Source organism: Artibeus jamaicensis, unplaced genomic scaffold (genome assembly GCF_021234435.1).
Source record: "Artibeus jamaicensis isolate MK-2021 breed Jamaican fruit bat unplaced genomic scaffold, CSHL_Jam_final contig_1015, whole genome shotgun sequence".
Taxonomy (NCBI): Eukaryota; Metazoa; Chordata; class Mammalia; order Chiroptera; family Phyllostomidae; genus Artibeus; species Artibeus jamaicensis.
In genome coordinates this window covers 20,710,122-20,724,598 of record NW_026521194.1, presented here as the reverse complement: position 1 = coordinate 20,724,598, position 14,477 = coordinate 20,710,122, and the positions used below count along the sequence as shown (strand labels likewise).

Here is a 14,477-nt window from a genome sequence, read left to right as displayed (position 1 = left end):
GTACCAGGTATTGTGCTAGGCACCTTCTATGCATGACCTCATTTATTCTTAGGACTATAAAGTTCGTATATTTGTCCCTGACCTGCAGATGAGAAAAGGGAGACTCAGAGAGGTTAACTAGCTTAAGAAGTAGAGGCAGAACCGAAATTTAGGTCTGACTCTACAGCTTGTGCTCATTGCTGGTATTTCTGGAACCTAACTGACCTTGTTTGTACTGGTTATTGCATGATCTGATCTGAATAACACAGTGAGTATTTCCATGAATTCTTTTTCTTTTTTTTTTTTCTTTAAATCTCACTCAAGGACATGCTTACTGATTTTATAGAGAGGGGAAAGGAGAGAGAGAGAGAGAGAGGAGAGAAACATGGATGCCAGAGAGAAACATTGATTGGTTGCCTGTCATATGTGCCCTGACTGGGGACTGAACCCGCAACCTAGGCATGTGCCTGACCAGAAATCGAACCCAAGACTTTTCAGTTTACAGGACGTTGCTCCAAACAACTGAGCCACACTAGCTAGGGCTTCATGAATTATTTCTTAATTAATACACTACTTTTTTATTTAGCAGATTTCTTAAACATTTTATATTTCCATCGAGACATTGTTAGAATAGAACTAGAACTTGGCAAAACCATCCACTATTTACAAAACCTGAACCTTAAGAACTAGGGTATGTTATAGCTCTGTTCTACAGTCTACTGAACATAATGTTATATATATAGTATATATAATCTATTTATATATATAACTTGATCATTTCTTTTATGTATCCATTTTTATACAGTTATGTGGCAACGCTGCCTTCTATTTCTATCTTTTGTATGCTTGTAAAGTGCAAGCAGATCATATTTTTCAAAAAAAATTTAAGGTAAAATAAAATCTTTACTTTTTAAATTCTTTTTTTGTTTTTTTAAAAAATTATTGTTTTATTGCAGATGTCCCAATTTTCCCCGATTGCTCTCCCCTGCCTCAAAAAAAATTTTAATCCTCACCTAAGGATATGTTTTTATTGATTTTAGAGAGAGAGAGAAAGAGAGAGGGAGTTGGGGGAGGGGGGAACACTGATGTGAGAGAATAACATCAATCAGTTGTCTCCCATACATGCTCCACTAGGGCTCAGAAGCGCAACCATTTGGTATAGGGGATGACACTCCAGCCAACTGAACCACCTGGCCAGGGTAAGCAGATTAGACTTTATGTGGTATTAATTGATGCCTTTTGGAAGGAATATAACAATATTTACGCAGATAACCTGAGTGTAGGCCCAAGCTCTTTTACTTACTAAGTGGGCATATAATTTTGGGCAAATTACAGAACTGTGGCAGTACTCAGTTCTCTTATCTGTAAAGTGAGAATGCTAATTGTACCTCCAAGGATTATAGTAAGGCTTAAAGGAAATACTTGATTTATAGTGCCTGACCTAGTAAACATTCAAAACTATGCTTAAGTTGAAAATAATGATTCCTTTGCCCTGGCTGGTGTGGCTCAGTTGGTTGGAGCATCGTCTGTTAACCAAAGGGTTACAGGTTCAATCCCTGGTCCAGGCGAGTACCATCCTCTGGCCAGGCTTGTGTGATCTCTAGTCCGGAGTGTTCTGAAGGCAACTAATTGATGCTTCTCTCTTGTATTGATGTTCCTCTCTGTCCCTTCCTCTCTGACAGCAATGAAAAAATGTCGAGTAAGAATAAAAAAAGGGAAAATAGTGATTCCTTTAAATTCATAAAAATCTAAAGCTCATTCTAAGATACACAGTTGTTTAACCAATGTAAATACTACATTTCTTTAATCTGCATGAATCCTATGATTTAATGTATGGACAAAAATTAAAAACTGAAATATATAAACCACTTGTAAAGGTGTAAACCATGTTTACACAAGTTTATGCTAAAAGAGAACCATCTCTCATGTGATCTAAAGTAAATTGCTAGATTTACTTATGTTTTGTTCCATTTCATATTCTGCACAGAAAATTTGTGGAAAGGGAGCTGTTCAAACCTGATGAGGTACCTGAAAGACATAATTTATCCTTTTTTCCAACTGTAAATGATATAAAAAATCACATCCATGAAGTACAGAAATCTTTGAGAAATGGAGATAATGTTTACAACTCAGAGATTATTCCAGCAACGGTATGTTTTAGTATCAAATCTTTTTAACTCCTATTACTATTTGGACTAATATGATAGTGCTGGTTTGCTGCTAGGCTATGAAAATAACTATGATGTAAGAAAAATAGGGGTATTTTTTCCTAAAATGTAAATACTATGAATTCTTAAATGATGATTTGACTAAATTTTTTTAATTATCCTCACAAGAAAAACCAGTAGGTTTCCAACTCTGACTTATAATAACAATGGTAATCTTTATTTAAAAATCAACATAGTTTATCTCTATAAAAAGTATATCCTATTCACTTAATAGGCATTTATTGATTACATGCTGTGTCTATCTTGTCCTCTTTAAGTAGATATGTACATTTAAGAAGAATAGTTTAGACTTGAATAAACAAATTAATAATGTTAGTTCTATATGCCATCTATGGATATTAGTGTTATCTCATACTGTGGTATTTTTCCCCCTGAGTATTCGTCATTTCTTTGAGAATTTTTCCTACTCTGAAGAGATTATTATAATTACCCAGAAAATACTAATTGTAATGCAGGCAGTGTTACGGCATTAAAATCTCAGCAGCAATATATTTTGCTTTCCACATTTTTACTATCTAAATTCAGTAGCTGAATAGATTTAGATATATATTATGCTAGAGCTACTATTCTTTGCTCTCCAGTATATATATTTTAAAGATTTTATTTATTCATGTTTAGAGAGAGGGGAAGGGAGGGAGAAAGAAAGGAAGAGAAATATCAATGTGTGGTTGTGTCTCTTGCACCCCCTACTGGGGCCCTGGCCTGCAACCCAAGTATGTGTCCTGACTGAGAATCAAACAGGCAACCCTTTGGTTCACAGGCTGGCACTCAGTCCACTGAGCCACACCAGCCAGGGCTATCCAGAACTCTTAATTATTCGCTATCCAAACTTCAGGAACGAAAATTGGTTTAGTAAGCAATGGTCCTTGCCACTTTCACTTGCTAGTCAAAGTCTTGCTATCTGAACTTAGGAAACTAATGTATTTGAATAGTGAAGTATACTTGTGCATTGAGAATATGAACAACTGAAGAGAGTAATTATAGAAAAAATATAATTATACTATGAAAATAAAATATGACAGTTGTATTGATGGTTTAAAATATTTTCCAGTATTTTACTGAAGTGAATGTTCCCTTTTTAGCTCCAGTGGACTTCAGACAGTGGGAATATTCTCAGAGAGACTGTGACAGTTACATTTGCAGAAGGTAGGTTATCTTAAATACCTTTAAAATATAAAATCAAACAATGTTAAAGTTGGAAGACATTTAAAATACTATCTCATCAAATTTTATGGATAATAGAGACAAGAGCAACTGTGTTGGAACTTATCAAAATAATTCCAGCTATTTAAATTTCCTCTTATAATTAGCCATAATGCTTCTTTATGATGGAATTTTGAGTCTGATTATTAGCACAGTTTACTAAAGTTAGGCTAGTTCCAATAGTACTAACCCTAAAATACTGTGATCAGGAATTATTATTCCTTTTCTGTTGTTTGCTTTTTCTCATGTGTTCTTACTCCTATGTTCTTACTCCTGTGTTCCTGTGTTCTCTCAAAGCCCAATCTCATTTCTCTCTTCTTTTGTTCTCTCTTCTGGAAATGTCTCTTCTCCTCTTCTGTGTGGCAGATTTCACTCACTGCTCAGATAACAATCTCTTCGGCTTTAAGTGCACTCTTAACTTTACCCCTTGTATAAAGTTAGGTATTCACTCTTTTGTATTTACTCCTTCATTTTACATGGTATTCTTTTTTTTACACATCTGTATCTTTTATTATGATTTGAGCTTCTCGGGGGCAAGGATTATATTTTATTCAAATTAATACACCTAATTCATAGCATAATACTTGCTAAAAAGTTGATACCTAAATAAATGCTTTAGAATAAGTTTATCAAGAACTACATGCAATGCAATAATTTCTTTATTCTTAGGCTTATTAACCTTTGAGTCACTGCCTACAGAATAACTTTCAAATTCTTTAGCATTATTCATTTGTTCTGCACATACTTCACTCACTGTGATAAATACCGGGCATAAAAAAGAAAACATATATTTCTTCATTTAATTTTCAAGTTTAGCAAGAGGAAAAGACAGTAAATAAATATAGTCTAATTAATTATTATTAGGAAAAGTGCCATGACATAGTTTTGCAAAATTGTGTGGGAATAGCAAAATTGTGAAAACTTAATTCAGGGACTAGGAAAGTGACACTTGAAAAAGTGACTTTTAAACTAAGAACTGAAAAATAGGAATTTGACAGTCAGAAGAGTAGCATGTTCTAAGGCTAAACAAGAAAAAGTTTGTCATATTCAGGGAACTTAGAGATAAGACTGGATAAGCAAAACAGATTGAGGAGCTGTCCATTTGAAAGGCAACAGTGGTTTAACTACAGTGGTAGCATTTATATTGGAGTTGGAAAGATTTAATTAAGAGTTACTGTAAAAAGAACTCAAGGGCCTTGGTTACTGACTGAATAGATACAAGAGGTAAAGAGTGGGAATGATATAGAATGACTCTTGAATTTCTTCCACGAGCAACTGACTGACAGTGATGTTTACTGAGCTTAGCAACACTGACATCAGACTAGGTATTGGTGGCCACAGGGCAGAGTAAAAAAGATCTTGAGGTCAGGTTTGGAAAGCTTGCATATCAGAGCCCTTTCAATAGAGTGGATTGGAAAGAAGCCATATGAGGTGGTTGAGGAGCAAATGGGAGGTGAATGAAGAAGTCGAGACAATGTAGACCACTCTTTATTTTTTTATTTTAGTTTAGTTTATTTATTTTATTTTATTTATTATTTATTTTTTGGACCACTCTTTTTAAAAAATCCTTACCAGAGGTTATGTTTATTGATTTTAGGGACAAAGGGAGGGAGGGAGGAGGGCAGGGGAAGAGAGAGAGAAAGAGAAGCATTGATGTGAGAGAGAAACATTGATCTCTTGCCTCCCACACCCCAACTGAGGATTGAACCTGCAACCTAGGTATGTGCTCTGACTGGGAATTGAATCTGCAGCCTTTTGGTACAAGGTGTTGCTCCAGCCAACTGAGCCACACAGCCAGGGCAGTGTGGACCACTTTTTCAAGAAGTTTACTGTGAAGGAAATATGAGGTTGAGGGAAGATGTAAGACAGGAGCAATCTGAGAAATAGCTGAAGATGAGGGTACTTGATAGCCTTGGTGATGGGAAACTGAGGAGATTTCTATCTGATAGCTTCTTTTTATAAGTAGGAGTGCTGAGAGTGAGAGATCTCAGGAAGGGTGGCCAAGAGTTTAGGAAAATGGAGATTAGATATCATCCCTAATATAAAGTAAGGGAAACATTGTAAGGTTGTCAGATATAGGTGACAGTCAGGTTAATGTCCATGATCATGGATTGGTGTTAGTAGCAGTGAGTTTCTTCAGTGGCGTTTGGCTTCACATGTACAGGCAAGTGGAAGCCATTTTCATCCAGAGTCAGGATTTCACCAGGTAGGTAGGTATGACCAAAGGACAGAGAGGCGATCGAGATTGGGATATTTGCAAGAATGTGACTAAAATTACAATTTACAAGCTAGATGGGGAAAGAATTTTATCTTAAGAAATTGACTGGAAGTTTACATGAGGCTGAAGAACAATTGTAGTGGAGTACCTGAGCAAAATGCCTAGGATACTAAGAGGTGGTGAGCAGAGAATGGGATGTTTGAATTGGAGATTTTAGATGTAGAATAGTCCACGGTATGACCATGGTAATAGTAGCAGAGTGAAGTAGAAGGACAATTAGAAATGAAGAAGCAAAGAAATGTGAGAGTAATGTTTAATCTCCTCAGTAGTCTTTTGAGGAAGAGTCTCTTATTGTCCTCATTTTACAGATGAGGAAACTGAAATTTAAAAATTGTGTTAAATAGCATGTTGAAAGTTATAGAAAAAAGCCAGTGCTTAAATCCATCCTAGAGAAGTTTAGGTATAATCCAGAATCATGGCATGGAAAATGGACTTGATTACAGTTATAGATGTAGAGTCTTTCAATGAAAAAAAATTATTTCATACTCCATCCTATATATACTGAATTTAATATATATCCTTATATATATATTAAATTTAGTGGAGGTTGAACCTAAGATTTTATATTTTTTTAGAGTTCCTATAGTGATTCTGATTATATACCAAGTTCTGGAAATAGTGGATAGGTAACTTCTTAATGTCTTTTCAAACATTTGACCTTATTTTTTTATTCTGATTCTCATAGGGCTTTAATAAAGTGTAGTATCCTTGAAATAATAACATTTTTTGTTTTAATAGTTTATTTTTTATATAATTTAGGAAATTCACCAGGAGAATCAACTACCACTAAAGAGGAAACAAATCGGAAAAGGAATTATTTGTCACCAGAACCAGCCCACTTGCTCTCCTCACTTTCTTCATTTCAGCCAAAAATATTCACACAACTACAGGTAGAAATCCAGTATAATAGCCAAATTTGAGGCCCTTTTCTTTCTTCTTCCATCTCCCTTCTTCTTCTCTTAGGGATCTTACAAAATTATTATAGAATTATAATAACGATCAAATATATTTTCATTATTAATATCCTAGCTTTTTGTATCTTGATTTAACATAATAATTTAAACAACATGTTTTGAAAATGTTTGAGTTGACTATGCATGCAATAAAATTTAGTTGTATTACTTTTCCTTTGGTTCTTGTTTCTGTCCTCACTAAATACTTGTTACTAACTATACTCCTATATTTTATTCTGATTTTTTATCAAAAGAATAATGTATTCTGTGAGAATTTACATAGTAAATTCAAACATTTTGATGTAATTCTTTTTGCTTTAAAAGGGTTTACAGTTGCAACCAAGATTCGCTTCTCCTGATGGATCACCGGCTCTGATACCAGTAAATAACCACCCCTCCTCCAGTCCTTCAAGACTTCTGGATTCAATAGGAAGTGCTATAATGAATAATAATTCTCTACAGCTTGGTCAAAGTCAGAACCTTCAAACAGATACATGCCTAACCCAAAACAGTACTGCCTCTACTGGGGGGAACCTTTCAGGACCAGATCAAAATCTAGTTGCAGTGGATCAGCTGGTGGACGTTGGAGATGTTGAGGATGCAGAGAATCTGGAAGGAAGTGTTCATCGGATTCTGTTGGGGAATGGGCAGACCATTCCAATACAGATTATAGACAACCACCCAGCTCTTAGTAAGTTAAAATCGTTATGATTTTTAAAAAAACTTTATGGACCATCATCACTATTACACTATGGAAAAAAACTATCATTTCTACTCAGTGGGTTCATAAATTTTTAATAAGCCAAGTAAAACTGTGAGAAAAAGGGAATTTTTCATGAGCATAAATTTTAATAACTTATAAACTTAATTTTTTATCTGTTGTAATTATTTATTCTGTACCTAATTTTACACAGAAAATCTGTGGTGATGTCAGATCAGAAAGATCATTTTAGAATGCATGAGAAAATGAAAGAAAAGAGAAACTTTTTAGTATAAAGAATATTATGGAAAAATTAATATACACATAATGAAAATAGAATGAAGTGGGCAGATATAAAGATTAGAAGAAAAATTTTAAGTTACTGACTTAAGTGTTGAGTTCCATGGAAATTAAAAGGGAACTAGTAAGAATTGGGGACTTGAGTTTAATACATGACTTTGTTACTTACCTTCACTTTGTAATTAACCCAGTCAACATAGTGACACATTGCTAACTACTACTTGACCTGTGTCACTTCTTTCCCTACCAATTACTCTGGATTGGGCACTTTTGTGGAAAAAGACTTGCAGTTTGCTTTAAAAGCAAAATCTTCATAGCAATTATCCTTAGAATACATATCTTTCCTCGTCTTCTGGGTAAGGAAAAGTGTGAGATAGTTCCTTCCAGAAAAGATTCATCATCTTTTAAACTTACTGGAAGTATTCCTCCTAGGAAAATTTATCCAGAGGGCTGTGGCAGTTGTCACTACCAAGGAACTTTAGTAGAAGAGACAGAAAAGGAATATACTCGAATTAATCCCACAACTCCATAAAAATAGTTGATGGTGTCCCCATTCTACAGATGGGAAAACCAAGGCTCAAAGAATTAAAGTGATTGCCTAAAGATCACATATATTAAGTAACAGACAAGTAAGGAATTTAAACTCAGATCTATCTGTCTCTGAAGCTTTTTCTGTTCTAAGGTGCTTTTTCCCTCTGAATTGTGCCAAAGTACTTTTGGGATCTCTAATTCAGATTGCTTTAAAGGAAACCCTCTATGAATCTAAACTTGCATGATTTGTCAAGTTAGCTCGTTATATGAGGGACAGTTTCACCAGAATATTCTCAAGGTCATTTAAATTCACCCTCTACTGGTTTTCCCTTTGGCTTGGGCTAAACTCCAACACACCTATATGTGACAAGCCTTAGGTGTGTTTAACACCACTACTCTGAGCAGATATAGCCCCTTTAACTTCAACTCCCTATGGCAGCTGCAAATCTGACATTCCTGAGAAGGAGAGAGAAAGATTTTATCTTAGATACTCCACCTCTGTGCTACACTTAGGTTAATTTGGTCATAAGTTCTTTGAAATCAGAGTGGTAAGTGCATTCAGAAATATTTTATTTTATTTTTTAATTTTTTAAAAATTTTATTTATTTATCTTTAGATGGGAAGGGAAGGAGAGAAATATCAATGTGTGGTTGCTTCTGGTGCATGCCCTGCTGGGAACAGGCCCCTGCAGGGAACTGGCCTGCAACCCAGGCATGTGCCCTGACAGGGAATCGAACTGCGGTCTTTTGGTTCGCAGACCCTTGCTCAATCCACTGAGCTACACCAGCCAGGGCCATTCAGAAATATTTTAGATAAGCAAACACATAGCTTGTGCAGAGCTATCATGTAAGATGTGGTATATTTTTCTAAGTACTTAAGTAGTGAAGTTTCTTTAAGGAGGGGACATTTTTCTTAATATTTGGCCATATGTGGAAACCATGTAGGAATGATAACACATCTATGAGCGTGTGATACCTGTGTCTGCTGTTTGTGAAACAAATCATTTTTAAATAATGGGAGACTTCTTGACTTTTATTTACACATGCTTTTAAAGACAAGTATGTTTAAATTTTTGTTATTCCTCTAATTTTATAAAATTATAGACTGCTTTTTGTCAAAGTTTTTTTAGAGGAGAATAACTTACATAGTTTTCTTGTGTCATCTGTTTGTTGCTAGCATCATATTGGAGGAATTTAACATGAATGACTATTAAGATGTTAGAGGCACTAAATTCCCAAAAACATCAACTGCTTTTCTAAATTAGTTGGTCCTTTTTTCCAAATGACTGTTTTATGCTTTGCTTTTAAATTCATATAATTCTGAAGATCCCAGTGTTACAGTTTACATTAACCTTCTTGGTTTTTCTTTTATGTTTGGTTTTAAAGTTGAAGAAAATCCAGAAGGTACCATTTCTGTGAATCAAGTTAAGCAAGAACCCAAAGAACCAGCATTGTCTATGGAAGCAAAAAAACGTTTGGACTGTAAGAAATTATCTGCTACATAAATTATTGAAGCTTTTCATAATTGTACAACTCTGGTGACTTCTGATGTCATAGAAAAGAAGGTGAATATTGTTAAACTCAGCAGTGTGATAAGTGGACAGAAGACTGGTTCAATAAGCAACTTTGATTTAAAACTGATATATTTGTTGCCAATCCCATATTTTTACCTTAAGAGATATTTTACACCTTTTTGTATAATTCTTATGCTTTTTGAGTGCCTGGCAAGGCCAGTATTTCAAAAGATCCTCTGAACTTATCCCTGATAATAGAGCCTGAACACCAATAGTTATCGAACTTATCCCCTGGAACTAACCCATTTTGGCTCTTAAAAAATGAAAAAAAAAAACCAAAACAACCCCCCCAAACTGTGTATGTGTGTGTGTGATGACTTTTTTTTTTCATTTCTAAAAGAACTTATTCCGTATTTGAAGTTGTGAAAAATCTTTTTACATTGGCAGACAGGTGAGAGAAGATTTGTAATCTGTCTCATTTGGAAAGATAAAACAATAGATTTCACTTCATAATACAAAGCCCAGCATTGACATCTGTGGAAACTGTTGTTGCATTTTAGTTTCTTCCATTCTGATCTTTATCCTTGCAACTACAAACCATTAGCTTACTAATGGTCATCTAGTAGAAATGTAAAGGATCTTGGTAAGTACTGAGAATTTTACTCAAATTAATCAAATAACCAACAGAAATAAATATATATCGCATGGATTATGCAGTATTATAGTACAATTCTACTTATGGGTAGAAAAATATAGTAGAAATTGAGAGAATTCTGAAAGAATAATAACATTTCAGGGTGTTTACAGATAATTTAGGGAATTTTTTGATATCAGCAGAGAACTTTTTTCCTATTTTATATTGAAGATTCAGCCCTGGTTAAAAAAGAATTTGAGTTGTATTTATTTTTTTATGCCAGAGTTCTTACTGAAATGATGGTATTAGAATTTATAGTACTTCAAGGTAAGTACTTACATTTTAAAATTTAGTTTATATTAAAACTTATAACAACTGATGTGTTATATATATTTGCTTGTTGAGTAAGTATATTTACTTCAAATACTGAATATCAGCTTCTGTTTTCTAGAAGGTTGGTAAACTAGAAACATCAATTATAACTGTCAAGAAATCAACCTAAAGACCTCCTCCCCGCACCTGTCCCCCGGAGACCATCTGTGGATATATTTAAAAGTAACAAGGATTTCAAATGGATTTTAATGTTTAATATTCAAAGCATGTGGAATATAATATGAAATTTAACAATAATACTTTACACAAATATGAGTTTTTTGGCTTTTATAAGTCTAATCTCCCGTTCTAAATTCACTTTAATAGTTTCCAGTTTACAATATGTATCATTATAAAACACTGTTATATTAGAAGTGGGTGGAATTTAAAAATTCTTTGCCCTTTAGATATATATCCTACTTAATATAAAATTTATTATTTAAACATTTAATGCAAAGTTAATATTCAGTTACATATATAATTTTTAATAAGACTTGCTTATCATTTTCCTAAGAAATGAAAATATTTGCTGCGGGCATTTATAGAGTTAGGCTGCCAAATCTGTTATGTTATGCTAAGTTAAACACAACTATTAATTACCTCAAACGCAGATTTCTCTTAGTCTGTGTGTACTTAAAGGGAATAAGTCCAAATTAATTTATAGTTTAGTGTTGCATTATAGGTAATGTTTTTTATTTGTTATTTCTAGTTTTTATGGAAACTTTTAAAAGATTTTATATAATAGACCTTCACCTCTCATTAATGAAAATAATTGATTATTAAATATTTTACCAATTGAACTGTATTTCTTTAGAAACATTCCTTTATTTTTTGATGTTGAGTTGCTAAGGAGAAATGCTTGTTGAGATACAAACTTTAGTCCGTTTCAGATAAGGATGAGACATGCCCAAAGATTCAGACTTTGGCACTTGACCAGGAACAAAACATAGTTTAAAAATATTCCTCTCACATTATTCTCCATGAGTGTCTCTTCTGATACTGGTCTTTTTTTTTTAACATGAGCACAAAAAGTCACTATGCATCCTCCTCACAGATAAAAAACAAACAAAAAAGCATGAAGGAAGTTTAAATCCCTAATTATATACTCTTTTGGTTTTTAGGTAGAAACTGGAACTATCAATATTTTCATGTAAGTATTTCAGTGAGTAGCTCTTTAAAAATGGTTTGTAAATTAGTTTTTAAAAGTTCATTTGTCCTCTAAATGCATGTTCAGTCACAATGTATCAGTATTGCATTTTAAAGGTGCTTGGCATCACTGTTTAAAACGTATGTTTACATATTTTAAATATTTAGTTATTTTTAAAATGTATAGGGTACTTAATGCAAGTGCATAAAATTTTCAGTATCTATATTCAGCATTCTCCTAACAGCTCTACAGCAAAGTCTGAGAAGTGCTCTTTTTTATTATGTATTACAAGGTGTGATGGACCTTGTAATGTCCAGTCGGTTGGACATTCAAAATAAGCACTTAGAAATTCATAATTACAGATGAGCCTGCTTCTTCATTGTAGTTTTTATGTTCCAAGTCTCCCAGTGAACTTTATGTATACTACAATGAATTATAGATAAACACTGTCATGTGGGCATTTTCCTGAGCACTAATATTCTGTGTAAGCAGTTAACATACTTAAAAGAAAAAGCTTGTAAGTCTTATACTATGTAAATATTTTCTAAAAGTCATGAAAGTGATAGAAATCAGATTTTGGGATCTGTCCTAGCACTGAAGTTTCTAATTTTGAGGCCTGCCAGCTTGTATTTCACCTTTATATTCTGTCAAAATACCTACTTAATCATGTGAGTATGAGAAAGATGTTATTTAATTTGTACCAGAATTTTTTAAAAGGTTTTTAAAGTGTGTGTGTATGTATATATAGTAATTTAATGTATAGTGTCCTTGTTATAATTTTTTTTTCATTAAAATACAGTGTTTTTTCCCCCTTAAACTTTTTAGTTTTCTTTTTATACTTTCCTGGGGGATAGTAGTGGTTTTGTTCATCTTGAAGATGTTGAATAAATACTCTAATATCTGAAAATTTTGACTGTACATTTTATGTTCACTTTGGAACCTGAAAGTTTTTAAGCACAACTACCAGTAACTCCTGTTATCAATACATTTGGGGGTATATATGCATTTAGCATTCTCAACTCAGCCCACCATCAACATTTTAAAACAATGTGTGAAGAGAGGGCTAAGTAAGTCTTTCCCCCCACATTTTGGTACTGTGACATTTTCAAGTACAGCTTTATATTTTTGGAGTAATGACAGGAGTATGTTAAAAAGAGGGATCATTAATTGTCTTCCTCTCTTTTTTATTTTTTTTTCAAATTCCCTTCTGCCTGTTTTTTGGGACCATATAAAATCTTTCTCCCTCCAGAAGGGGGGGACTTGCATTTACTCTACTCCATCAGCTCATTTAGGCTTCAGACATTTTAAATAGTATATCGTTTGGATATCTAAATGTCTGCAGTTCAGCTTAGTTAATGTAGTCACAGTGACAAAACCTTATTGTTCTTTTGCCACATACATGTTAGCTATGAATTCTATTGTTAAATAATGGAAATACTTGTTGCTCAGTTAATTCTTAAAACTTCAGGAATAAAATCAGAATTTAAAAAAATCTTAGTTATTAATGGGTCCTATACTGATTAATGAGAACACTAAATACATTCTGTGGTATTACGGAAAACCTTTGAGAATGTGATATGGATATGAGTGCAGGAGAGATACTCTCTAAGGGTGAAAACTTACAACCAAATTCCTGATGATCTAATGTGCAGCATAGTGACTACAGTCAACAATTCTGTATTATAAATTTCAAAAATTGTCAAACGTTAGGTCTTAATTGTTCTCACCATGAAAAAAATAATTATGTGATGAGATTGAGGTGTTAGTGAGCACTATGATGGTAATCATATTGTAATGCACAAATTATAAAACCAGTATACTGTATACCTTAGCCTTGGCCCGGTAGCTCAGTTGGTTAGAGTGTCGTCCTGATACACCAAGGTTGTGGATTCGATTCCTAATCAGAGCACATACTAGAAACAATCAATGAATGCATTAATTAAATGAGACAACAAATTAATCTCTCTCTTCCTCTTCTCTCTTTAAATCAATCAATATATATGGTACACCTTAAACTTAAACAATATTATATGTTAATTATATCTAAAAAAATAAATTCTAAAACCAGAGGGGAGAGTGGGAGGCAGTACCAGCAGTTTTTATTTTAAATATCTTTACTGAGGTGTAATTGACATAAAATAAAACGCACATATTTAAATGTACAATTTGATGAGTTTTGATATATGTATACATACATTCAGCCATTGCCACAATTAAGATAATGAACATATCCATCACCCCCAAAAGATTCCTATAATCATCCCCACTTCTCCCTTCTTCCAAAGCCCACCCCACCATCCCCAAACACATGGTTCTGCCTTTTGTCACTGAAGATCAATTTGTTTAAAATTTTCATAAAATTAAATCATATAGTATGAATATTTTTTATCTGACTTGTCAGCATAGTTATTTTGAGATTTATCTATGTCACAGGATAAACAATTCATTCCATTTTACTTCTCAGTAGTATCCTATTGTATGACAGTACCATAATTTGTTTATTCATTCACCTGTTGATGGGCATCTGGGTCCTTTACAATTCTTGGCTACTACAAATAAAGCTGCTGTATTTGTGTAAAAGCCTGTGTATAGACATGAGCTTTCATGTCTGTTGGGCAAACATCTAGAAGTGGAGTGGC

At 33.6% G+C, this 14,477-nt stretch overlaps 1 protein-coding gene across 9 annotated transcripts in view; it reads left to right on the top strand.

The window, feature by feature from the left end:
* Window positions 1-12,626, top strand: part of CARF (calcium responsive transcription factor) — a 45,264-nt gene extending 32,638 nt beyond the window's left edge. For 6 of the 9 annotated variants that reach the window (XM_037165974.2, XM_037165976.2, XM_053659094.1 and 3 more), the window contains 5 exons: window positions 1,967-2,129; window positions 3,290-3,353; window positions 6,448-6,578; window positions 6,966-7,332; window positions 9,558-12,626. In XM_037165974.2, coding sequence (XP_037021869.2) covers window positions 1,967-2,129; window positions 3,290-3,353; window positions 6,448-6,578; window positions 6,966-7,332; window positions 9,558-9,676 — 844 coding nt within the window. In that variant the 3' untranslated portion in view covers window positions 9,677-12,626. The remainder of the gene's footprint in view (window positions 1-1,966; window positions 2,130-3,289; window positions 3,354-6,447; window positions 6,579-6,965; window positions 7,333-9,557) is intronic. The other 3 variants (XR_005085370.2, XR_005085369.2, XM_053659238.1) reach the window with 3 other exon arrangements.
* The last annotated feature ends 1,851 nt before the right edge of the window (window positions 12,627-14,477 follow it).